General features: G+C 42.6%; 1 protein-coding gene across 1 annotated transcript in view; it reads left to right on the top strand.

Annotated features, from left to right (window-relative positions):
* The window catches only part of saxo2 (stabilizer of axonemal microtubules 2), a 60897-nt gene that overhangs the window by 23993 nt on the left and 11034 nt on the right, over positions 1 to 25870 (top strand). Inside the window, exon 2 of the mRNA XM_067971176.1 lies at positions 16274 to 16453. Coding sequence (XP_067827277.1) covers positions 16274 to 16453 — 180 coding nt within the window. The remainder of the gene's footprint in view (positions 1 to 16273; positions 16454 to 25870) is intronic.

Here is a 25870-nt window from a genome sequence, read left to right as displayed (position 1 = left end):
CTGTATTTTTATGATTCTCTACAAGAGTGTCAAAAAATGTGCAAAGGACATGGAGACAAATGTAGAGATAAGCAATACTGAGCATAGTGTGTTAGAGTCTGTCACATCTCAGGATTTCCGACTATTTTCCATGTGCGATTTTGGCATAATTTATATTAAAATGTTGCTATGAAATTAAATTTAGTTTACAAGGGATTGAATTCTCTGAACAGAAATGCTGGAAAATGTGTGTTAGAACCTGACAAACCAGTTTGTTGAATGATGTCTCTTGGATATCACTCGAACCCTAGACAATGGAAGACCATTCAATCGTTATGGTTTTTTCTGTATACCATATCCAGTTGAAACAATAAGGGTCATTCACCCATCCCAGACAGGAAATTGGGTAATTATGCTGGTATGGCTTTGTTCTTCTGAGCTCAGTAGAGATTATTACAAAGGATGGGGCGGGGGGGGGGGGGGGCGTAAACAGTTTAATTGAGAGCTCCAGACAGGGAGAGCTAGGAGAGGATCTGTTTGCACACTCGTAGGAAACATCAGTTTACTCATAGCATTACCTGGACGTTGCTACAACTTGCAAAACTCAATTTATCAGCTAATTAGAAAAAACATTGTAATTAAGGTAGTGAATGAATCACATGCTTACCACTTTAATAGGGAGTTAAGTGCCAGCAATAGCAATCACTGCAGCAATTCTGCTGTGGAATGGGCAAATTGGAGTGCTAATGGAGGGAGTAAGGTTTGCTTTACCGATGAGGCCAACTTCATAGTTTCATAGTTTCATTGTAGGTACAGCACAGGAGAAGGCCATTTGGCCCATCGTGCCTGTGCCGGCTCTTTGAAAGAGCTATCCAATTAGTCCCATTCCACTGCCTTTTCCCCTTAGCCCTGCAGTTTTTTACCCTCGAAGTATTTATCTAATTCTCTTTTGAAAGTTATTATTGAATCTGCTTCCACCACCCTTTCAGGCAGTGCATTCCAGATCATAACAACTCGCTGCGTAAAAAAAATGTTTCCTCATGTCGCCTCTGGCTCTTTTGTTGATCACCTTTAATCTGTGTCCCCTGGTTACCAACCCTTCTGCCATTGGAAAAAGTTGGAAAAAGTTTCTTGTTTTTAACTCGTTCATGATTGTCAACTCCTCTTTCAAATCTCCCCTTAATCGTCTCTGTTCTAAAGAGAACAACCCCAGCTTCTCCAGTCTATCCACACAACTGAAGTCCCTCATCCCTGGTACTATTACCTGGAAAGTAAGTTCTGAGGAGGATGCAAAGAGGGTGCATAGGGATATAGACAGATTAAGTGTGTGGGCGAGAAGGTGGCAGATGGAGTATAATGTGGGGAAATGTGAAATTATCCACTTTGGTTGGAATAGAAAAGCAGAATATTTTTTAAATGGTGAGAGACTAAGAAATTTTAGTGGTCAGAGGGATTTATGTGTCCTTGTACTCAAATCTCAGAAAGTTAGCTTGCAGGTACAGCAAGCAATTAGGAAGACAAATGTATGTTAGCCTTTATTGCAACAGGGTTGGAGTATAAGAGTAAGGAGCAATTATATAGGGCTCTGGTGAGCCCACACCTGGAGTATTGTGTACAGTTTTGGTCTTCTTACCGAAGGGAGGATATACTTGTCTTAGAGGGAGTGCAACGAAGGTTTTCTAAATTGATTCCTGGGATGAAAGGGTTGTCCTGTGAGGAGAGATTGAGTACAGTGGGCCTATATACTCTGGAGTTTAGTAAAATGAGAGGTGATCTCATTGAAATGTACACAATTCTTAGAGGGTTTGACAGGGCAGATGCTGAGAGGCTGTTTGCCTTGGCAGGAGAGTCTAGAACTACAGGTCATAGTCTCAAGATCAGGGGGTGGCCATTTTGGACCGAGATGAGGAAAAATATCTTCACTCAGAGGGTTGTGAATCTTTGCAATACTCTACCTCAGAGGGCTGTGGATGCTCAGTCATTGAATATATTCAAGCCTGTGATCAATGGATATTTGGACACTAAGGGACTCAAGGGATATGGGGATAGGGCGGGAAAGTGGAGTTGACACAATGATCTTACTGAATGGCAGAGCAGGTTCGAGGGGCTGTATGGCCTTCTCATACTCCTAGTTCTTATGCTCTTATTCCAGTAAATCTCTTCTGCACCCTCTCTGAGGCCTTGACATCCTTCCTAAAGTGTGGTGCCCAGAATTGAACACAACACTCCAGTTGTTTTATAAAGATTTAGCACAACTTCCTTGCTTTTGTAATCTATGCCTCTATTAATAAAGTCCAGGATCCCATATGCTTTTTTAACAACCTTCTCAACTTGTCCTGCCACCATCAAAGATTTGTGTATGTGCACCCCTAGGTCTCTCTGTTCCTGCACCCCCTTTAAAATTGTACCATTTCGTTTATACTGCCTCTCCTCATTCTGTCTACCAAAATGCATCACTTCACACTTCTCTACGTTAAATTTCATCTGCCATGTGTCTACCCATTTCACCAGTCTGTCTATGTCCTCCTGAAGTCTGTTACAATCCTCCACGTTGTTTACTACATTTCCAAGTTTCGTGTCCTCTACAAACTTTGCAATTATACCCTCTATACCCAAGTCCAGGTCATTAATATATATCAAAAAGAGCATTGGTCCTAATTCTAACCCTTGGGGAACACCACTGTATACTTCCCTCCAGTCTGAAAAACAGCCATTCACTATTACTCTCTGCCCAATTGTTCTTCACCTCTTGCTGCCTGATTATTATGGACAGCCAGAGGGAATGGAGATACAACTGCTGCAGAACAGAAAGGCAATTCGCAACTAAACAAGAGGACCCATAGGAAGCCATCATACGGAAGGTAACACTGTCTCCCTATCCACTGTGCTTGGAGCTTTGTGCGAAAGGAGGTGTCTGAAGAAAAGTGTCAAGGTAAGCAATGAGAATCACTGTCAAATATGTCACACTGCAATACAGAGGCATGACTACATGTTATAAGCTGGCAGGGCCTGGGGGATGGTGGTTTGTCGAGACCATTGTCCTAGTTTGTGTATTGGTAACTGAATATAGTCACTGGTTTTAATTGAACAGATTCATGGTTTTTGTGCTCTGCTGTGAAACATAACAGTAACAACATAAATAACAATGTGTAACATGCTCATTCTGTGCATTTTTTAAAAAACAGATTGACCACAAGCTCAGGAGGAGGAAGCCAGTTTTGCTGGACCATCATGCACATCTCAGCACTCTTTACCATCCACACCACTTTGGAGCAGCCGTCTGCTCAAATAACAACAACTTGCATTCATATAGTGCCTTTAATGTAGTAAAACGTCTGACAAAATTTGACACCGAGCCACGAAGGAGATATTAGCACAAACAGTGGGTATGGTAGCATAGTGGTTATGTTACTGGACTAGTAATCCAGAGGCCTGGGCTAATAACCCGAAGTCATGAGTTCAAATCCTGCCACGGCAGCAGGGGAATTTAAATTCAATTAATTAACTAAAATCTGGAATTAAAATACTAGTATCAGTAATGGTGGCCATGAAACTACCGGATTGCCTTCCTCTTCCTACCAGTTCTACATAGTGTATCCTTTGTGGCTTCAGCAAAGGTAGTGGCAGGTTGTTCAGGTCCCTGCCCTGACTGCTGAGATGCTCTGGGCCTACACCCTCTGGGTTTTGGAGCCCGTGAGGGCCCCGACAAAGACTGCTCCACCTGCACCTGTGCAGGGGCAGACTTGGCCATCTGGTGAGGAGGCAGCATTGCGGGTACCGGCTGAGGTGGGAGGGCGGCAATGGGTAAGACCTGGGAGCACTTTGAGTGGAGTCCCTACTTCCATGTGCCCTTTCGCCATCATCCCTCTCCTGGGCCAGGGCCACATCACTCCACTCCTACCACTCTGCTGGACAACAGCTTGGAGCACATGTGTGATACCTTGTAAGGCCACTGCTAATGTATCTATCTGCCTGTTTAAGGCGGCAGAATGTCGTTCACCCTTAATCCGCGTGGCTGTTGTCAGGGCTTGAATGGACTCATTTGAGAGCCGTGCTTGAAGCGCCATGACCGCTGCCATTCCCTCCATCACAGACGTTCCTGCACTTACCTCTGCCACCAGTCCACTAATACAGGAGGTGGACTCCTCCACCCTCTCTGCTGATGTGGAGACTGAGGATGGCAAGTCGCAAAGGTGCGTCTGTACCTCTATCATTCTCCTTTTCAAGGATGGCCCCCAGGGCTCAGCACCTGTGTCCAGCTGAGCAGAGCCTGGAGAGGAGTGCGGCCACCAACACGGACTCTCCACAGTTGCCCCTGCCACCATTGTCTGCTCGTGCTCACTTATGTGTGGTGACTCACCAGGTGACAACCCAACTAACTCTCTAATAGTACCCGCTGATGTGTGAGTATCTGCGCTGGTGCATGGCTCACTATAATATGACAGTGCGCCCTCAGAGGCATGGAGCTCCTCTGAGGAATCGGCCTTGTCCACGTCATTGGCCAGTTCAGCACTTCTTGAAGACCCTGGAAGAGAACATACAGCAATAAGAAGACTCACCAGGGAAGTGACGTTGCAGTGAGCAAGACTCAATCATTGATAACATTAATTCATGTTGTGTGTGAGGGATGTTAAAGTTCTGTTACTAGACGTTTGCAGGGTGCCAGTCTGAGCATCTCCGACGGCCAGGCATTCCTGCGTCCGGCTTAGTTCCAACGCCTCCTCCTCCGCCTCTTCCAGCGCCACTATTTGTGGTGACCCTCCAGTCCTACTCCACTCCTGTACATTTTGCACTCTCTTTTCCTACAAGGGGAGAAAGGACAGGCGTATAAGTGAGTGAGGGTGACAGGGTCACCCAATGGATGCATTGCTTTGGATGAGGCTGCCCATGAAGGTGATGCATCAGAGGGTGACGACCAGACAGATTCACGACATTGCGTGTCATGAAGTAGGATTGGGGTGAGTGAGAGTGGTGGATTCACAAATTGAGAGGTGAGGAAGTACACAGAAAGTGAAGGTAAATTGATAGAGACTTAAGTGGGTGTGAGGAGTGATGTGGTGGAGTAGGCTTGGCAGGACAGAGTGAGGGTGGGGTGATGTGCACCACAGGATGTAGTGTACTCACTTTTCCTGACCTGATTAGGTCATTAAATCGCTTCCTGCACTGCACCTAAGACCAGGGCACTGTGCCCCTGCTGCTGACCTGTTCTGCCACCTCCAGCCACGACTTCTTGGTGGCAGAAGCAGGTTTCTTCCTCCTGTCACCTGGGTATAACAACTCCCTCCTGCTTCTCATAGCAGCCAGTAGTATCTCAAGGGAGGCGTCCGAGAACCTGGGTGCTGCCTTTCCTCTATGTTCTTCCATTTGGCTTTTTACTCCTATCTCTTTCAAAATCCATTGTTGCATTGGCCCTTTAGTGGGCTTTAAATCATGTCATGCCTGTTGTGCAGCTTGGAGACGCGAAACCCGGAAGTAGAATTAAGTGCCTTCAATTTAGTCGCGATCACTCGAGAACAAGCACAAAAAAATTTTCACGGTTTCCCACCCGCTTATTGACCCCACTGCTGAGATCCTGCCTCATTGTTAAAATTTACCCCATAATCTCTGGATTGCTAGTCCAGGATCATAACCACTTCACGACTGAACCCTATGTGTTGACACTGAGATTATGGGCGCTAAATTAAACCGTGTAGCACCCGTTGTTTCGGCGCTACACCGCCTCTCCGACGTCCGAGATGGCGTCTTGGATGCGCATGCACGTTTCCAGCGTGACGTGCACCAGATGCCATCTCGGTATAGGAGTTAGCACAGGCGCAGATAGCGCACACTGGAATCATGTAAAGTAGGGAGAAAATGACTTCAATCAGTGTGCAACGCTGATTTAAAGTGATAGACACCATTTTGAGATTTAACGCTCAACTCAACGCACAGTCTTCACCCCGACCACCTGAACGCATCAGAGTGCCTGGAGGAGCCCCCCACCGGCACTAATTAAAAGGACCATGTAGGATTTACAGGTTAGTGGCTGGATTATTGCTTCTGGCTGTGGAGACATTTGTAACTGTTTTTGGAGGTCTCCTACACTCGAATACTAGGACGCGGGGACATAGTCTAACATTTAGAGCCAGGACGTGCAGGAGTGAAATTAGGAAATGCTTCTGCACACAAAGGGTGGGAGACATTTGGAACGCTCTTCTGCAGACAGCTGTTGATGCTAGCTGACTTGTGAAAGTTAAATCTGAGATTGATAGATTTCTGTGAACCAAGGGTATTAAGAGATATGGGGCTAAGGTGGGTATATGGAGTTAGGTCACAGGTTTACCATGATCTCAATGAATGGCGGAACAGGCTCGAGGTGCTAAATGCCACGGCCACTTGCTGCCTCTTGATATGCGCCACCTTCTCCTGCAAGAAAGCGTGACATGTGTCTGCGTGATGTGCCTGTCATGGATGAATAGCTGCCATGCGTGTGGCCTGTGAGTTGAGGGTGGGCGGCTTGAAACAGCAGTAATGTGTAGGGGTGAGGGGAAGCATCTGCTTGGAAGAGTTGAGTACTGATGGAAAGAGTTTGTTGGTATATGAGGGATGAGGGGTGTAGTGCGTGGTGCAGTTGGTAGGAGACGCCACTTGACAGTTGACCTCACTCACCTTGACCACTCATGTCAAAGCATTGAGCTTCTTCCTGCACTGCATCCATGTTCACATGGTGCTGTGCGCCTGACATTGACTTCTTCCCCCACTGCCTTTTGGATATATGTCAGGAGGGCCTCTTGCCTCCCCCCCCTCCGTGGATGTAGGAAGTCCCTCCCTTTGTCCACCTCTTGCACCAAGGTCTCTAGTGCATCAGCAGAGAACCTTGGTACCAACTCAGATCGGCAGATTGGTGAGGTCTGGCGTGCAGATTGGAGGATGTGGGATTTAGTAGTGTGCAACTTTTATTCAATGTTTTAACATAACTCATCAGTGTGTAAACATAGGGATGGGACTTGCATCTGTGTTTTACATATACGATGTCTGATCTCTGTTCAGACTCCATGCAGACAGTAGACTGTTATTTTCAGCAAATAACAGGTACCAGCTACCTTTAAGAGATTTCTAAGAAACATCCTCCCTTTAAGAGATTGAGCTCCCTCTGGTGGTGGAAAGTGCAAATTGCATTGATTCCACGTGCAAGGCCAGGAATGGAACGCTGATTGCAGGTGAGTCCTCTGATGGGCTCAAACTTGCGTCCTGCCTGCACAGGGGCCGTTGGGCATGTGGTAATAGTATATCACGCTACCTGCACCCAAAAACAGCCCCTATCCAATTTTTTTCCTCCTATGTTTTTTCATCTTCAATAGAAATGTTTTAGTAGAAGAAAAATATTGATTCAATGCAAAGCACATCAAGTGCAGAATTAATCTCCTGTATCACACTTAGTTCTTTCATATGATTAATGCATTTTAAGATTTATTAACACCATAGATGGACACAACTACATAAACATCTTTAAATGTTTTTTCTCAGTGACTTCTGAGATTATCAATAAAGAAGACAAAATATATTTAAAATTGATAAGCCTAAATAAATAATTAAAAGCCAGCTCGAGCTTTATTTTCCAAACGCAGAAGCAAACTATAGCTCTCCACATATGTGAAGTGCAAATCGGATGTACCAAATATGGTTACAAAAAGAAAAATTGGAATTTGCCAATCAAATATCAGTGCCAGCAACTCTATCTCAAATCCTTCCTCCACTATTAGTCTTGTTACAGAACATCAATTTTTTAATGCACCAATGATGGATTAATAATAAGTTGAAAAGACAGCTTTATAATTTGCATATACTTATTTAACATAGCTAAGTAAAAAGCAACTCCTTTTGCAGCAGAGCTGCAGAGGCGTTAGCGATGGCTATAATCAAAGAAGATGTAGAAATTTTTAATGCCCATACAGTTTATAAACAGCATGCTGACTTGAGACACCTACACATTTCATTTATAATCATGCTTAATAACCTGGACATGCAATAAATAATTTAACATCACGTAAGTGTTTTAAACTTACATTTTTTAAGGAATATATCTAGAAAATTGCAATGATTGTGTTTCTATTATTTTTATATTTCATTGTAAATGTATATGATTCTAAAAAATACACAAGGAGAAAGAATTTGCAGCCTGGAGCTGAGAATGTGCAGAGAGGAGAGTGTGTGGCTGGGGCTGCCAAACTGCTGAGGGCAGAGGCAGAGTCCACAGCTGTTGAATGAGTGTGAGCAGAATACGCTGGATTGGGATGGAGTCATCCAGTATCATAGGAACATAGGAAGAGGAGTAGGCCATTTAGCCCCTCGTGCCTGCTCCGCCATTTGATAAGATCATGGCTGATCTGTGACCTAACTCCATATACCTGCCTTTGGCCCGTATCCCTTAATACCTTTGGTTGCCAAAAAGCTATCTATCTCAGATTTAAATTTAGCAATTGAGCTAGTATCAATTGCCGTTTGCGGAAGAGGGTTTCAAACTTCTACCACCCTTTGTGTGTAGAAATGTTTTCTAATCTCACTCCTGAAAGGTCTGGCTCTAATTTTTAGACTGTGCCCCCTACTCCTAGAATCCCCAACCAGCGGAAATAGTTTCTCTCTATCCACCCTATCTGTTCCCCTTAATATCTTATAAACTTCGATCAGATCACCCCTTAACCTTCGAAACTCTAGAGAATACAACCCCAACTTGTGTAATCTCTCCTCGTTACTTAACCCTTGAAGTCCGGGAATCATTTTTTGTGTCATCGGCAAACTTAGATATGAGACTTTCTATGCCTTCATCTAAGTCGTTAATAAATATTGTGAATAATTGAGGCCCCAAGACAGATCCCTGCGGAACTCCACTAGTCACATCCTGCCAATGTGAGTACCTACCCATTATCCCTCCACTCTGTCGCCTTTCGCTCAGCCAACTTCCTAACCAAGTCCGTACTTTTCCCTCGATTCCATGGGCTTCTATCTTAGCTAACAGTCTCTTATGTGGGACTTTATCAAATGCCTTCTAGAAGTCCATATAAATAACATCCATTGACATTCCCCTGTCCACTACTACAGTCACCTCTTCAAAAAATTCAATCAGGTTTGTCAGGCACGACCTACCTTTCACAAATCGAGTATCGGGTGTGGAGATCAGATCTAGGGGCACCACAGTGTTGCAGGGGTCCTCAGAATCTGGTGGGAGGTAGCACAATTGGGTGGGGGAATTGGGCCAGGAAGAACAGCAATAGAGCAGGGATTGGGCTGAGAGGCATCACCATCAGATGGGGAATCAAGGTAGGAGGCAGTGCAATTGGGTAAGAGGTTCAAAGTGGTAGACAGCACAACTGAACATTAGTTGGACCATGAGGTAGCACAATTGGGAAGGGCTCATATCAGGTGTCTGGTAGTGAGGCAGAATAACAGGGAGGGTGTCAATTGAAGCTCTAAGCAAATTGAACCCCAGGATCCTGATACAGGGATAGCCCACAGCAGGAAAATGGTTTTCTGGGTTAAAATTGGTATTTTGCTCTGAGTCATTTAATTTTATAACTTTTAAATGTAATTTACATGGTCAATTTTTAACTAGTTGAAGAATCACAATGATAGCTCAAAACAATCTTAGAAATATGTTTAAATGATTTAGTGGTCAGTTTCTGTTACTTGCCAGTTCAGAATTGGCAGTTTTTGAGAAAACAATTGAGCAATTTGATTACTTAATTTTTTACTGCTTACATGTCTTCATTAGTCCATGATGTGGAGATGCCGGTGATGGACTGGGGTTGACAATTGTAAACAATTTTACAACACCAAGTTATAGTCCAGCAATTTTATTTTAAATTCACAAGCTTTCGGAGGCTTCCTCCTTCCTCAGGTGAACGATGTTGGAAAATCCAACAACGTTCACCTGAGGAAGGAGGAAGCCTCCGAAAGCTTGTGAATTTAAAATAAAATTGCTGGACTATAACTTGGTGTTGTAAAATTGTTTACAATTCATTAGTCCATACATATGATTTGTCAATTGGATATTTGAGTTGCAATTGAATGACTGAATGTGCTTGTTTCAATCATTAATTTTTGCCTTATGGAGGTACGTGATGCCCACTGGGGTGTGACACACTTTTGAAGTTTAATGCTTCTGAGGCCACACTTGCAGATGTGACACCATTGAAAGTTGTGAGGTGACTGACACGCACCAGATGCAAAAGTTTTAACTAGATCGATGTAGTCTGGCATCAAAAACTGTACAGTACAGATCACAGTTCATTACTTCCTCTTCCAACTCAGTGCCTTGGAAAGGAAAGAATTCAGTCAACGTCAGTGATATCTGTGTTCCAGTTGGAGCTCTTCCCCAACGCTTTTTTCTTGTGTTCACAGCTAAAGACAGTTTGCATAAGCAGACCAAGTCTCTTATGAACCAAAGCTTGTGCCTCTGTACATGCCATGTACGGGTTTACGTGCCCAGGTTTAACAATTAACCCCTAACTACAATGTGGGATGCCCACCATGTATTCCCATCTCTTCAGGGGAAACTGTGCTTCTTGTAGGTAACCATAGCAATAGAGGAGATGTGAGGCATGTTTGACGTTGGAGGTATTAGTGAGGCCAAGAATCTTGATTGATGAAGAAAGACTAACGATGGAGCTCTCAAAAGTGGTAGCTGTTGGTTAGACTTGAGAGAGATATGAAGAAGCTCTATTTTTGCAGAAATAATGAACTTGCATTTATATAGTGCTTTATTATGCATCTTAGAAGTATTTAGCATCTAAGGGTGGATTCTGCAGTGGTGCACTTGGGAGCAGCCCCTTATCAGCAGTGCGTGTGGCCTGTGGAATTGGGAACAACAACAACAACAACGTGCATTCATATAGTGCCTTTCACTTAGAGAAACATCCCAAGGTGCTTCACAGGAATGTAATCAGACAAAAATTGGCACCGAGCTAATGGACATATTAGGACAGGTGTCCAAAACCTTGGTCAAAGTGGTCGGTTTCAGGAGGGTCTTTAAAGGAGGAGAGAGACGTAGAGAGGCAAAGAGGTTTAGGGAGTTAATTCCAGAACTTAGGGTTTAGACAGCTGAAGATATTCAGTGCTGAACTTCAGACACCACATGAGAAGAAGAATGTCATATTTTTAGGCCATGCTATGTGCATGTGCTGGCCTCACTACACATTGGAAATTTATATCAATGAATGTAAATTGTTACCGCTCCAAATTGCCCACAGCATTTTGCAGCACTGCTCTTGATTCATTGAGTGCTTTTATAAAACAGGTACTGGGAGGCCTGCCAATTGTTTGTTGATGAACTTCACCACATAGATTATCACATTGTGAGACTTGCATTCTAACTGCTGTTCTTGATTTTATAAACTGAACTATGTGCTTAGAGCTTGTTTTCTTTTGGCCTGCTGTTTGCTGCTACTTTCCTTCAATTCTACACTTGTTTGGTGCGCAGCTCCCACGGCAGCATTCCTGCTGCCACGAGTTCACCCCAGCTGCTGCCAGCCGTGCTGACCGTGGAAATTCCATTGGGCCTGCCAGTGGTTGTCCAGGGTTTGGAGGAAGAAGAGGAATTCCCGAGGAGGATGGAGAGACAGGTGCACTGACACCCACCTGCAGGTGGCCAGTATTTACATCATAACGAAAGACTCGGGTACAAACTCCTTGAGCACATCAGAAGAGACCTGCCTTAACTACCTACGATTTAACAAAGAGGCAATTACTGAGTTGTGCTGCTTACTGGAGCCTGACCCTCAGATGATACCAGCACACCGACAGACATACCATTGCGGTTAAAGTCACCACTGCATTGAACTTTTATGCAACTACCTTATTTCAAGCCACTATTAATGACTTTGCCAAGTTAGTCAGTAAGTTACACACTGAAGCATTAAACAGGCCAGTGTTTACCAATCTGGAACCCCCTCTTATCCCCTCCCCGTACCCCCCCTGCTGATGACTAAAGAAAATACAATGGGGTAGATTTTCACCTGGACGGTAATCTGGTGGAGCGGATCAAAAAGACTTTATAGAACTCACCCAATTTTCATTCCAAGGTAAGAATTTACTTCAATTAGATTTGTACCTCCATCTTGTAGAACATTCAATCAGCATTGTGTAGCAGCACTTCCAAAGTCTGAACAGATCGGGTGGGGTCCTACTCTACAGCACCGCAAAAGTCTCTGAGATCATTTGTGCCTGTTGTGTTCTGCACAACTTTGCTATGACAAGAGGTAACCATAAAGCTGGAAGGAAAGCCTGCATCCTTGTCTGCAAAAATGGAGGAAGAACAAGATGAGGAGGAGGAGGAAGCAGAAGGTGAGATTGATGCAGCAAGAATTGATTGACTTTTAGTTGAAACCAGTCCCTACAAGAGCAATCTTATGGGCCTCAATATATTCCACTCACCCAACATAACTACTCAAATCTCTACTGCCTTCATTCTCATCCCTATATGTTTGTTCCCAATACAAACAGTCCTATGCACAGCGCATGCTGTGGCCATTCACAGACTAATTTAACAAAGGGGCCTGAAACAGGCATAAGGCTCCCGTTTTGAATATGCAATGGGCCTAATGCTAGTTTCAGACATGTGCCTTGGATGCCCACTGAGCAACCAGTATGGCTAATATACTAATCAATAGGGCAGGTGGCGCACTTGTGAAAAATCAGGCGGGGTGTATAATGAGTGATGGATCCGATATCGTCTGTTTCACACCGTCACTGAAAGTTAAACTGACCTCCCATTGGTACCGGTTTGGACAGCAGTTGCTTGTTGAAGCCTAGTGTCTTCTTTCTGTAAATTCTGGCAAATCAAATAGATGCATATTTTATACAATAATCTCTATTTTAGCCTTTATGCTTCTCCTTCAGTTTTGCTACTTCCAAGCAGAAGCTGACTGTCAGCCGCATTTCCTTCTCAATTCCATCCTTTTAATCTTCCATCTGGTTTACTTGGATCTATGCTTAGCAGCCTCTGGAACCCAAGCTTTGTAAATCACTTGTTTTATTTGTTCTTGGGATGTAGGTGATGCTGGCAAGACTGTACTTATTGCCCCTCCCTAAATGACTGGAGGCTCATTAGAGAAACTTGTGGATCAAACTTAGGCCTGTGTTTAAATAGTTTCTGCACCATATCACTATTGTTTGGCCCAATATTGGGGCTGTCAGTAGTGCCAGTGAACTCCGCTTTGCTGGCAACATTGATTTGTGGCCTTTACTTAAAATTGCACAATTTCCCTTCTCAAGTCATAAACATCAGAAAGTTGCATTGCTGCTGGACACTAGAGGAATCCTTTCCAAAGAAAGTCTGAGCCAGAGGCATTGAATGAAAATTCCTAGAGTTGAGATGAAATGATGGAACTGTGTCCTGGAACTCAAGGCTGAGGCAACAATGTTAAAGAAAATGCTTTCTGTATTATAAACAATCTTGATGTGGAGATGCCGGTGATGGACTGGGGTGGACAAATGTAAGGAATCTTACAACACCAGGTTATAGTCCAACAAATTTATTTTAAAATCACAAGCTTTCGGGATAATCTCCGAAAGCTTGAGATTTTAAAATAAATTTGTTGGACTATAACCTGGTGTTGTAAGATTCCTTACATATAAACAATCTGTCAGCAAGCAAGTGCTCTCAAAGTTGGAATATAAATTGAAAAAAATATATTTTGCAACATGAATCTATTGTGTAAAAAGAGATTTGGTGCCTTGCTAGTAGATCTCTTGTTTAATGACTAATGACCTCCTTTCAGCAGCCTTAGGTCAGAAGAAAGAGGAGGGCTGATTTTAAGGGTCCCCACCTGTTGTAAACGGGGCGGTAGCGGCCTGAAAATGGCGTCCGATCACACATCATCCGGTTTTCACTGGTATTCCAGCTGCCGCTATCTTGGGTTGGATCCTGAGATGGGCAGCTGGAGTTCCCGTTTGTTTCAGGCGGAAGGCCACTTGTAATATTCGCAATGGGGTCCTAAGACGTAGATAGGTGTGCCACTCATGCTCCACCCATTTGTACCAGGTGTTGAGCAGCTTAACTAGCGGTTTGTAAAGTGACTGGTGGCCATTCAGAAAATGGCTGTGATTCCTTTTAACTTTTGTGGGGCCAGGCGGAGTGCAGTGTCAATGGGCAGGCACTGGGCATTTTGTGCCTTCAGTTAAAATTGATGTTTGTTCAAAGTGACAATATGATATAAAAGAAAAATGTGAGTTGCCATAGATTATTTAAATTTTGTAAATGGTAGCTGCTTCAGGTTTTCTTCAGATTGCTGTGGCAGTAATCTCCATGAGGCTATCCTTTAAAGATAAATGGGTTAGAATGTTTTCCCATAGTTATTGACTGGATTTAGTTTGATTGACTAACCACTTCGGACCTCCCTACTGGAAATCACAGGCTGAGCTTCTCTCCCTCTCCACCTCCAATTTAAAAACATCCTCAAAACCCATCACTTTCACCAAGGCTTTGGTCTCCCTTCTTAACTTCCTTTCTTGGCTCAGCATCCATTTCCATTTGCTTATTCCTGAAGTGTCATGGGACATTTTTTATTTAAAAATGGAATTTGTCATTGTGGTTGTTAATGACAAACCAGCCAATATTGACCTCCTGTAGATGGGATCATTGTACAGTGAATTTATGACAAATATACAAAGATTGTTTTTACTGCAATAATTAAATCCATGGACAATTACTGGTTTATACACTTTAACCAACATTACACTTTTTTATTGCATTAAGCATCTATTATAGATCCAAATAATTTCAGGTCTTGGAAAAACATAAATTAAAGCTAAAGCCATGATTGGCATAAAACAGCAAGAACATTTAATTACAACTTATATGACAACACAAGCAAGTACAAAATTAATCTATTTTTGCACTCTTTCATTATGATTAATTACTGTACATGCTTTTCAGTTCACTTGACACAGAACACTCTTGTCAGTCCAATTATACTCAACAATTTGTTAGGAAATATGTTTCCATGGATACTGTGGTTATTTAACTTAACATTTAATTTGTAATGCAATTTAACTATTTTGTTAATCTGTTGCAATTATTCATAAATCTGATTTTCAAAATTAATATTCTTCTAAGGGACTGGATGGCGCAGTGGGTAATAACTTTGGAACCTAGGTTAGAATCCAGCCCATACTGAAAATTCCCTTCCTCCGCTTGTTGTAATGGCACTAAGATCTTTGCGTCCCTCCAATTCTGGCCTCTTACGCATCCCCAATTGCCTTCGCTCCACCATTGGCGGCCGTCCCTTCATTTGCCTAGACCCTAAGCTCTAGAATGCTCTCCACAAACCTCTCTGCCTCACTACCTCTCTCTCCTCCTTTAAGTTGCTCCTTAAAACCTACTTTGACCAAGATTTTGGTCACCTGTCCTAATGTCTCCTCTTATGGCTCAGTGTCATATTTTGTCTGATAACACTCCTGTGTAGCGCTTTGGGACGTTTTACTATGTTAAAGGTGCTATATAAATGCAAGTTGTTATTGTAAGAAGTAAATCTCCAATGCATGCTCTTTGGCACATATCGCATTTTCTGTCTGGGAGAGCACAATTTTGCAACTTGCATTCCCAGCATGCACCAAGAAATGGTGTATTCGAATTTTTACCCCCAAGTGAAATGTGTTTGGGCAGTTTCAACTCATCGCAGAACTGCCCACAACTCAACATGAAACATGGCAGCCTAACTCAGAGGAACCACAAAGATGATTGGTTTGAAAATGGAAGACGTCATATTCTAACGTATTAGCGAATGTGATTGCTGCATTATATTTGCCAGGGCAAAGTAAAGCATTATACAATTAACAAAAAGATCTGACTCAACAAAATCTATGGGGAAACTTCTTATGCGCAGTTGAATCCAATCCAATATTGATCATTTATTTTACCATTTCCACTGACTTCCTAATATTTGTGAATATAATGTACAGCTTGTGAAGATAACATTGTTGACACTGCTTTGCCACTTAATTTAGTGATATGAGCCTAGAAATCACTGTTGCTGTTATTAACATTTAGCACATTTGAATGACATTTCTCTGTTTGCTCTTTTACCATTGGCTGTGCCCCATTTAATTTAAATGGGGTAATTCCTCTGTTAAGTGTTCATCAACTAATACCAGCAAAAGAAGTAATTTCTAGGCTACACTCTGTACCACTATGTGGCAGCATTGCAGACCATTAAAGCGCACTGAAGAGATTGTTTTAAGTTTAGTTTTACTCTCTCCTGACCCCCATCATCAAAAAAATGTGTCAGTAAGTAAACCTTATTTCTTTTTCATTTAATAGGCGGCATCACTGTCCACATCTGCCAACAGGATTCTATGACAAGACTCTACAGCCTTGTCTGCTGACTGAATACCATGACAAATACCCTGCATACGGAGGACTCAAGCCTCCGGACAGCTTTAAACCTAAACACGAGTATTTGAACAATCGTGCCAAAATGGACGGAAACTCAACATTTAAGTAAATGTCTTAAGACAACAGTTTGGATATCTGTAAGGCATACATTGATGTGCAAGGCAATTGTTTAGTCAATCATATCAAATACACAAATTATCCTATTGATCTGAGCTACTATAATTATGGCATTTCATATTTTATTTCTTGCATTGTGACATTAATTCACAATTGCTATCATCAAGGCTTTTTTTTAATACAAGGCAAACAATGTCCCTAAAGAATAGCATTTTCTTTGCATTACTTAAGTATGGCTTTATAAAACTGTTTGGGCATTTATAAAGTCCACAACACAAACAGCATTTGTTTTGTGATATTTTTGTTTGTCTAAATGTGATACTTCTCGCTGGTTTGAATCTAGAGGGGTGCAATATTAATTTCTGCTAAATTATTTACAAATTCAAATCTAGAGCCATATTTTCCTCAGTTCAATAATGATATTTAAAGTATACATTAATAAAAAGGGGCAAAATGCCTGTAGGGTGCAGGCAAACTATTCATCCCAGTTTAATGATACTCTGAAAATTTTATACTGCTCCAAAAATGGATTGTTGAACATCAGCAAAAAGTATGAGACAGGGGCACATTTTGTTTGTTAAAGCCTCATTAAAAGTTATTAATGATGAACTTGTGCAGTATTCTGCAACTATGCAGTCAATTCAAGTGTATTTTACTTCAGGTTAGACGTGGTGTCAGAGAACTTAACAAGTGGCAAGATTTTGGAGTATTATTGCAACAGTGACATAAGTGAACAGTACAGAGGAAATCTTTGTCAGAGACTACTAGGGGGGTAATTTTAACCTAATTTGCTGGGCGGGAAACCCACGGGATTGGGTAGAACGCCAGTTTTACACCCCGCTCAATATTACTTTTCACTGACTTCAATTGAGTGTAAAATCGGACGGGTTGTAAAACCAGCGATGCACCTAATCCCATCGGTTTCCCCATGGGGCAGGTTAGGTTAAAATTGCCCCCTTATGTGTCTAAGAGCGACTGCTGGATATGTTGTAGTGGAGGAAGAAGGGAGGATAGCCTAGAAGCACAAGGGGCTGCAAGACTCACAGCAGGTACTGCCCCAGGCAGTGAGCCTAATACCTAGGCAAATGAAGCTGCCACTGGGACGTACTATCTGATGCAGGAAGACCTGCGGAGATAATCAGCGGCAGTGCAGGCCACCAAAGTCCTCACCTTTTATTGTAAACAATTTTACAACACCAAGTTATAGTCCAGCAATTTTATGTCACTGGACCATTCCAACCACCTTTTATGTCACTGGATCATTCCAACCACCCACGGGGACACCTCAGGAATCAATCCCTTTATTTGTCTTTTAAGCAACTGATGATTTCTTTTTTTTTGTGAAAGAACCATAGGCTAAAATACAATAAGCGTGAATTGACTTGATTCAATTGTGCAGCAGTAGTGATGTATGTCAATGCGAAAGAAATAAAAAAAAAACAAATAAAATGCTGGGACAATCAGGAACAAAAGCTGCAAATCTGAAATAATAACACCAAATGCTGGACCAAAGCAGGTCCATCACAATCTGTAAGGAGAAAAGATGGGTCAACTTTCATCAGAAATGGAAACAGATAATCCCTTAAAGTACTGATTAAAAATGACCAAAAGAAGAGGAGGGCAGAACAACAGGTAAAAGCGAAGCCACTTATGCTATCTATGAGCACAAAGTTAATGTATTTAATAGCCTGAAGAGTTTTTCTTAAAACTGGCAAGAAGTCAAAAAGAGCTGATGATTATATATATATCCATCATCCAGTCAAGCAGTGAAATAGCTTTATAAAGACAAAAGGGTTGAAACGGCTAAAAGTGGAAGCAAATTAAATGGGAGGTTGATGGAAAACAGTCAGGAAACTGGAGGAGAGAACTAAGGTCGCTAAACTCCATGTTCAGACGAGAGGGCTGCAGCGTGTCAAGAAGAATAGTGAGATACTGTTCATAAAGTTTGTATTGAGTTTGGTTGGAATAGGGTAGGAGGCCAAAGTCAGAAATCAGGATGGGAATGGGAGGGGAAGTTGAAATAGCAAGCCACAAGAGAAGTCAGGATCATTGCAGACAGAATGCAGATGTCCAGCAATGTGGTCACATAATCTGCATTTGTTTTCTCCAACACAAGAGGAGGCTGCACTGGTAGCAGCAAATACACTATGGCCAATTGATGTAGCACATGCAAATTGCTGTCTCGCGTGAAAAGAATGCTTAGGACAATAGACAATGATGTGGGATGAGGTGAAAACTATAGGTGCATGGGAAAGTCCCAGGGGGAAGGCAACCACAAGTAGGGGTGATGGAAAAGTGAAGAAGAAGGAAGCGGAATCGGTCAGTTGTTATTTGACCTCAGATCGGTGGTGCTCCTTACTCAACACAACAACACCCTTTTCGGCACGTTTGATGATGAGTACAGAAACTCAAATGAGATGTGATAGCAGTTCTCAACAGAAAGATCAACGGAGGCCAAGAGGATATAGAGGAAGGGTCCATGAGGATAGGAAAGGCCAGAGCATGGATCAGAGTCATGAGGGGAAGGGTTGCGTGACAAAAAAAATGTACAGTGCTGAAGGCAAAGTGCTTAGCATCACATTGAGCTTGGATTTCATTGAAATTAGGCATAGGGAGATCAAGCTAGGTTGGGTAAGCTGCACAGAGGGTCTGCCATCTGAATTTGTGACTAAGCCTGATGTGCCTGCATCAGTAACAGGAGTTTCCTCTGCTGTAGTTGGTGTGGACTCCATGCTTTCATGTGCACTGTCTAGTTCTCCAAATGAATTTAAGCTGGCCATGAGTGTATTAAAACCTCTATAGCAGCTGTGGGAATATTCATGAGAGATGCACTTACTCTGGCTATGGTCTGTATACCTGAGATCACTACTGCATAGGGTAAATTTCACTTTTTCTTTTCAATACTTTTGGTCATTAATTTTAGAGGAAAGAAAGTCATGGGAACCGTGCCTGTGATGCCCAATGTGTGATCCTAATATAAATTCATTAAATTTATTCTCGTGTTCAATGGAAGACAACAGTGCCGATAACTCCTTTGGACAATGACATCACTGTATATTTATGTGTTGGATTCCTGCAACCTACCCAGATAATCTTGCATTGTCACATGCAAGGAGGCAAGTGACTCCTTAATGTGGTCCCAGTGATATACCATCTCCCTGTGAAAGTAGACCTATGCAAGTCAGGAGAGGCCTCCAGTATACTGGGCCCCCAACCTGTAATAGATGGCCCTTCATCAACCACCACCACTGGTATCCCTTCCTCACTGTTGTTTGGTGCCTCACCTTGTTATTCCCCCTGAACATCACAACTTATTTCTCATACAGTATGTGTGTGTGTGTGTGTGTGTGTGTGTGTATGTAAAATATGTGTAGTTTACTGTAAATGGGTATGTTTGAGCCATAGTGAGTGGTGCTCTTCAGTTTTGACTGAAGGGTAACTGGATTATCCTTGCTCAATAAGATAAGATCAGATAATACATATTGGGAGTGAATTTTCTTCACCCTTTTTAGTGCGCTCATAGGAATGCCTTACTTTACTAAGCGTACTTTCTGTGAGATTGATGCATTGCAACTAATGCACAACTGAGGAACCAGTTAGTACACAGCTGCAATAACATGCACTAGCCACCCAGACAGGTACATAATCAGTATTAATAACAAATAGAAGGTCGATCTGAATGTTAGGAATGTAATTTTTGTAATAGAAGCTGCTTGTCTATATGCCAAGAATTAGTTCGAAACACAGTCAAACACTTTCAGATTGATTAAGGGTTAAATGAACAGACAAACTCACAGCCAACATCGCGATTACATAAGATGCTGCTGCAGAAGAGTGCAGTTGAGCTTAACCGCTCTCTCTTTCTCTTCTCCTCCCGATTTCTTCCAACCTATGGCTATGATCTCACCTCATTTATACTGTTTTTAGCTGCACTAATCCATTGGCATCTTCATTCCATAACCCTTTATACATATTCTTGGTACTAACTTATACCAGCCTCTATCAAGTTGTTCCAGGCCTTCCAAACATCTATCACTCAAGGCTTTCTTTCTGATGTCCGTGGTCCCAAGGCTGGTGTTTAAGGTTAGCAAGGCATAAAATATGTTATTATGGTTAGTTTACTAACCATGATAACTTAATCTCTAAATGTAATCAATATGTAACCCGGCCTAGAAAGCAGGCTGCTCTGATCTCTGGAATCAGACACTGTTAAAAACTTAGAATTAAAAGACTGCAAATGTAGTTAAGTATATAGCTAATATAAAATGGAACATAATATAGATGGATTATTTATGCACAAAATGGATTCCATTACTATCTCTTGATCTTAAGTGCACAAATGTGAGCATTCATGGAGATTGAAAAAAGCCTGTTTCACTGATGTGGTCCTGTAGATTGTTGTAGATGGGGTGAGAAGGCAGTGAAATCCCCTCTTCGGATTGGAAAGGCAACCGGAAGTCATGGAAGGCAATCACACAGAGCGTGAGCACAATGTATCGCTCCCACTGCAGAGGAAAGGATGTGCACAAGAACCTGTCTGATTTCAAGAAAAGTGCCAAGCTGCACAAGGAGGCTGACTGTCAATGAACTCACACTGCTATATATGAATGTCCAAGGAATTTGCAAGTGCCAGACATATTTCCCTGAATGGATTTACAAAAGAGCACTGTTGGTCCAAGTTTTAGCGGTAATGTGGTGGCAATGAAGCACAAAAAAGAGATAATGAGGATATATCAGAAGTATTTGAACAGGCCTGAAAAGAGAAACATGCAAAGTTTGCAGGTAAGAAAAATTGGTACTAACTACAGATAGAAGTAACTGTATGAAAGTAATCTGCAGTTCGAAGTTTGGTTAGCAAGGTACTTGAAATTTTATTTTTCTGTGCCTGTCAAAATTTCCTCTTATACAATGTATGCTGTTCTTTTCTTTGCAGAAGAAGAGGGCATTCAGTGGGTGACAGAATCTGAGGCCTGATGGTGGAATTTAACAAATAAAAATGCAATAACCTCTATGAGGAGGCTAGAAGCTGACACTTGGGTCTGGGGGATGTTGAAGGTTGTGGAGAGAGCACATGTTGAGTAACAGATCATGGATGAGGAAGGAGAAAACTTAGAGGCGTAGGAACGAGTGGACTCCTGGTGGTCAATGGTCCAGCATGCCTACTGGCCATGCTGAGTTGCTTCATAGCTGGTCCCAGTGAGGTTATAACTAAGAAACTGGATGCTTCATGAGCATATGCAAGCTGATCTGAGTAGTGTTGCAAATTCTACCATCCAATTATACTCTTGCATGGAAAGCTCTGGCATGGAGACAACTAGCAGAGTTGGAGTATCGATCAGCAACTGATGTTGAGATGTTGGGGTCCAAAATTCAAGGTGTAATAAGCTCACAAGCATAACTGGGACACCTGCCACTGACCTTGAAGTAATGCACCCATCTCTACTCACAGAGAGTGGTCATTTTCAACAGCAGTTGCCAGGGGGAAGGCATAATCAGGTGGTGGCTCTCAAGTCACTGCCAGTCCCTTGAGAGCACATGCCTCTGGGCATGTGACTAGAAAAGACCCCCAACCAAGATAGCTGAAATATTACAGGCTATTCGCAGCATGCAGGACCACAGCTGGCCTTTGGATTCACCTGGAAGTTCACAAGAGACCTCACAGCAAGCACCATAGCTACTTGTTCCATGAACGTATCATTTAGCAGTGCTCGAGACGGACCACATCACGCTATTACACATACCCCAAGGAGATGGGACAGTAGTATATTATATTAAACAGAATCAACATGTGCACTCTCACATAAATAAAAGCAACGCTCACCACCATAAAGATTGAAGTCATTTCTTTTTTATTAATTTATAAAAATAGGATTGTACAAAAAAATAATTCATATAATAGAGAAGAGCAGGTAAAATATATGTTGTATCCTGAATGCTGCCCTTTTGATAGCTGTAAGGATTCCTGTGCAAGCTTCAATGGGGAAAAAAATCCTTAAAGATCACATTGAAAAACGGTGTGATAGGTAGACAATTTTTTTTTTAAAAACTACCGCCCACTGACCATCCGAGGCCTGCCTGACTCAATTTTGGAGTCCACCTCGAAGTGGGCGGCCAGTGCCCCTGCCCAGAACAGGCAGGATCCTTATTAAAATATTTGAATCGGGGTCCTACACCGGTTGTAGGATTTTGATACAATTTTCAGGTACCAATTGGTGCTGGACGTGGACCGACCCAACCAAAGGCCCTTAAAGGGACGGCTAGAGGCTTTTCCGGAAACATTGCAGGTGCGTTTTCAAAACAATTGCTGCGGGGTCAAGAGGAGCATGAATGCTCCTCCTGGCCCCATAAAAATCATCTGGCCTTCTCCTGGTCCTTCCGTGCCGCCCTGGAATTTCCCCCCCCCCCCCCCCCCAAGTGAATCCTTCCAGCCCAGATTCCACGAAGGAGCCGTTGGATTTCCCACCCCACTGATCTGCGCGCTGTCCGTCAGTGCTCGTTGAGCATTGGCAGCTTGCTGATCACCCACAAACGAGGCCCAACCACGGAAATGAGTTCAGGGCTCTTTCTGGTGTTGTCAGGCGAGTGATTGCTCCACTCACCACCTGCATGATGCGTGCTCGAAATGAAAATCAGCCGCCACTATGTGGTACGCCCACCACATTGTCTTGTCACCTCAGGTGGCAGCAAATTCCACACTACAAAACCATTACTAAAGCTGTTGGCCAGAGTTATTTACAGATAAAATCATACACAAAAGCAGAAACAGATACAAGTTGCTATGTAGGACAATCTTTATATAAGTGAACTGGAACCACCTTTTCAGAAAGGTGCTTCTTACAATCTCATGGCATATAACAGTCCTTTTTGACCAATCATCCAGGCTTTCTCTTTTCTTGATTGTGGTTTTTAGGATGAGAAGTTACATACAGAATAGGTGAGTCACACATTCAAAGAGTCTGCATATCTTTGACTGGACTGAAAACGACTGAATTGCTGAAAAATGCTCCTATTTTACACAGTTTAATCCCTTTGAAGATTGTGCCGTCAATCACTTGTGACCAAAGACAAAATATATGAAAATGATCTCATGAAAACACATCATCTGGTTCTCAAACACTTGCTAAAGTCCTTTACATTGTGCAACGCAACACAACACAATTAACAGAGGATCTTTATTTTAACTAAGTTCCTGTTCTGCAACCTTGTCTGGTTCATGGAGGCGGTGAGTTTCAAGCTTCCATATTGAAGCTTAGTGAAGAGAGAGAAACCTGAATGTTAATCCTAGTTACTTCAAACTATACAAAATGAACAGAAATTCCAGTTTTCATCAGTGTCATCAGCCACATTTGCAGCAGGTAACCCATTGTCTCTCATATGCCAACCTTGCACACTGCTTTCATCCTGGAACAACTAGAATGCTTGATGGCATGAAAAATGTGTGTTTCATGAGCACTTCACAGGAAAAGGGCTTAAACTTACATAATTATGTGTCTTTGGTCACATACCATCTATATGTTAATATAGCAGGAATGTTTTTGGTTAATAAAAGGGAGGGCATTGCCTACAGAAACCCCATGGACTATATGAGTGCAATCAACGGAGCCTTGCATTCTAGGAATGCTGCACATCTAAAAAAAAATTGAGCCTGCCTCTCCAGGTTTGGTGTATTCCAGTGTTGAACTTTGTGTATGCAGATGCATGTTGAAACGGTCCATCTGTTACTTCTGTTATGTAACGGTGAATTGCATTCTAGTTGGCCCTAGTGACGTGCCCTGCTGCCTGAAAGGATCCAGTGGTGTAGGAATTTAGTGCACTGTTCACTTTGACTTCCACTAGCAGTGCCATCCAGATGTTATGCCAGATCAGATTCCAGGAGATGACCCACTTCACTTAAAGTATCCGTGGTGTACAGCCCTTAGTCTACTATGCATAATACCATGGCACATTCTTCAGTCTTTGCACATCTCAGCCATGGATAGCAGTGGAACAAAGGTACAGCAAGGCCCATGGAGTCACCATAGAATCATAGAAAGGTTACAGCACAGAAGGAGGCCATTTGCCCATCGAGTCCGTGCCAGCTCCATGGAAGAGCAATCCAGCTAGTCCCACTCCCCCGCCCTATCCCTGTGGCTCTGCAAATTTTTTCCTTTCAAGTACTTATCCAGTTCCCTTTTGAAAGCTATGATTGAATCTACCACCACCACCCCCTCGGGCAGTGCATTCCAGATCCTAACCACTCGCTGTGTGAAAAAGTTTTTCCTCATGTCACCTTTGGTTCTTTTGCCAATCACCGTAAATCTATGTCCTCTGGTTCTTGACTCTTCTGCCAATGGGAACAGATTCCCTCTACCTACTCTATCTGGACCCTTCATGATTTTGAATACCTCTATCAAATCTCCTCTCAACCTTCTCTGTTCCAAGGAGAATAACCCTAGCTTCTCCAGTCTATCCACGTAACTGAAGTCCCTCATCCCTGGAATCACTCTAGTAAATCTCTTTAGCACCCTCTGTAAGGCCTTCACATCTTTCGTAAAGTGCGGTGCCCAGAACTGGACACAATACACCAGTTGTGGCCGAACCAGTGTTTTATAAAGGTTCATCATGACTTTTTTGTACTCTATGCCTCTATTTGTAAAGCCCAGGATCCCATATGCTTTTTTAACCGCTTTCTCAACCTGCCCTACCACCTTCAATGATTTGTGTACATATACCCCCAGATCTCTCTGTTCCTGTACCCCTTTTAAAATTGTGCCCTTTAGTTTATATTGACTGTTCTCATTCTTCCTACCAAAATGTATCACTTTGCATTTTTCTGCATCAAATTTCATCTGCCACGTGTCTGCCCATGCCACCAGCCTGTCTGTATCCTCTTGAAGTCTACCACTATCCTCCTCACTGTTCACTACACTTCCAAGTTTTGTGTCATCTGCAAATTTTGAAATTATGCCCTGTATACCCAAGTCTAAGTCATTAATAAATATCAAAAAAAGCAGTGGTCCTAGTACTGACCCTTGGGGAACACCAATGTATACCTCCCTCCAGTCCGAAAAACAACCATGATCATCATTAGCCACAATGTAGGCATTTTGAAGCAGCATTTAAGATCAAGGGAACAAATCAGAGGAGTCTTACAATATTGTCCTGCCACGGTCTCCAAGAATACGTTAGTATGCTGTATGCTTCACAAAATTTTGCCATCCAGGGAGGCCTAGCAAAGGAGCAGGTGGAGGAGGAGTGAGCCTACCACAGCTAAGGGCAGAGCAAGACTGATGATCAATCAGAAGATATCCATTCTGAGATGCCATTGCAGGCAACAAAATCCATACAGTAGGCTTTCATAGAGGAAAACTTCAGCTAAGTGCCACATCACTCTGATGTACTAACAGTCCTCTCCATATGTGCACT

The sequence above is a fragment of the Heptranchias perlo genome, chromosome 34 (genome assembly GCF_035084215.1).
Source record: "Heptranchias perlo isolate sHepPer1 chromosome 34, sHepPer1.hap1, whole genome shotgun sequence".
Classification (NCBI taxonomy): domain Eukaryota; kingdom Metazoa; phylum Chordata; class Chondrichthyes; order Hexanchiformes; family Hexanchidae; genus Heptranchias; species Heptranchias perlo.
The sequence above is the reverse complement of the archived record's forward strand: the minus strand, read 5'-3'. Positions and strand labels throughout refer to the sequence as shown.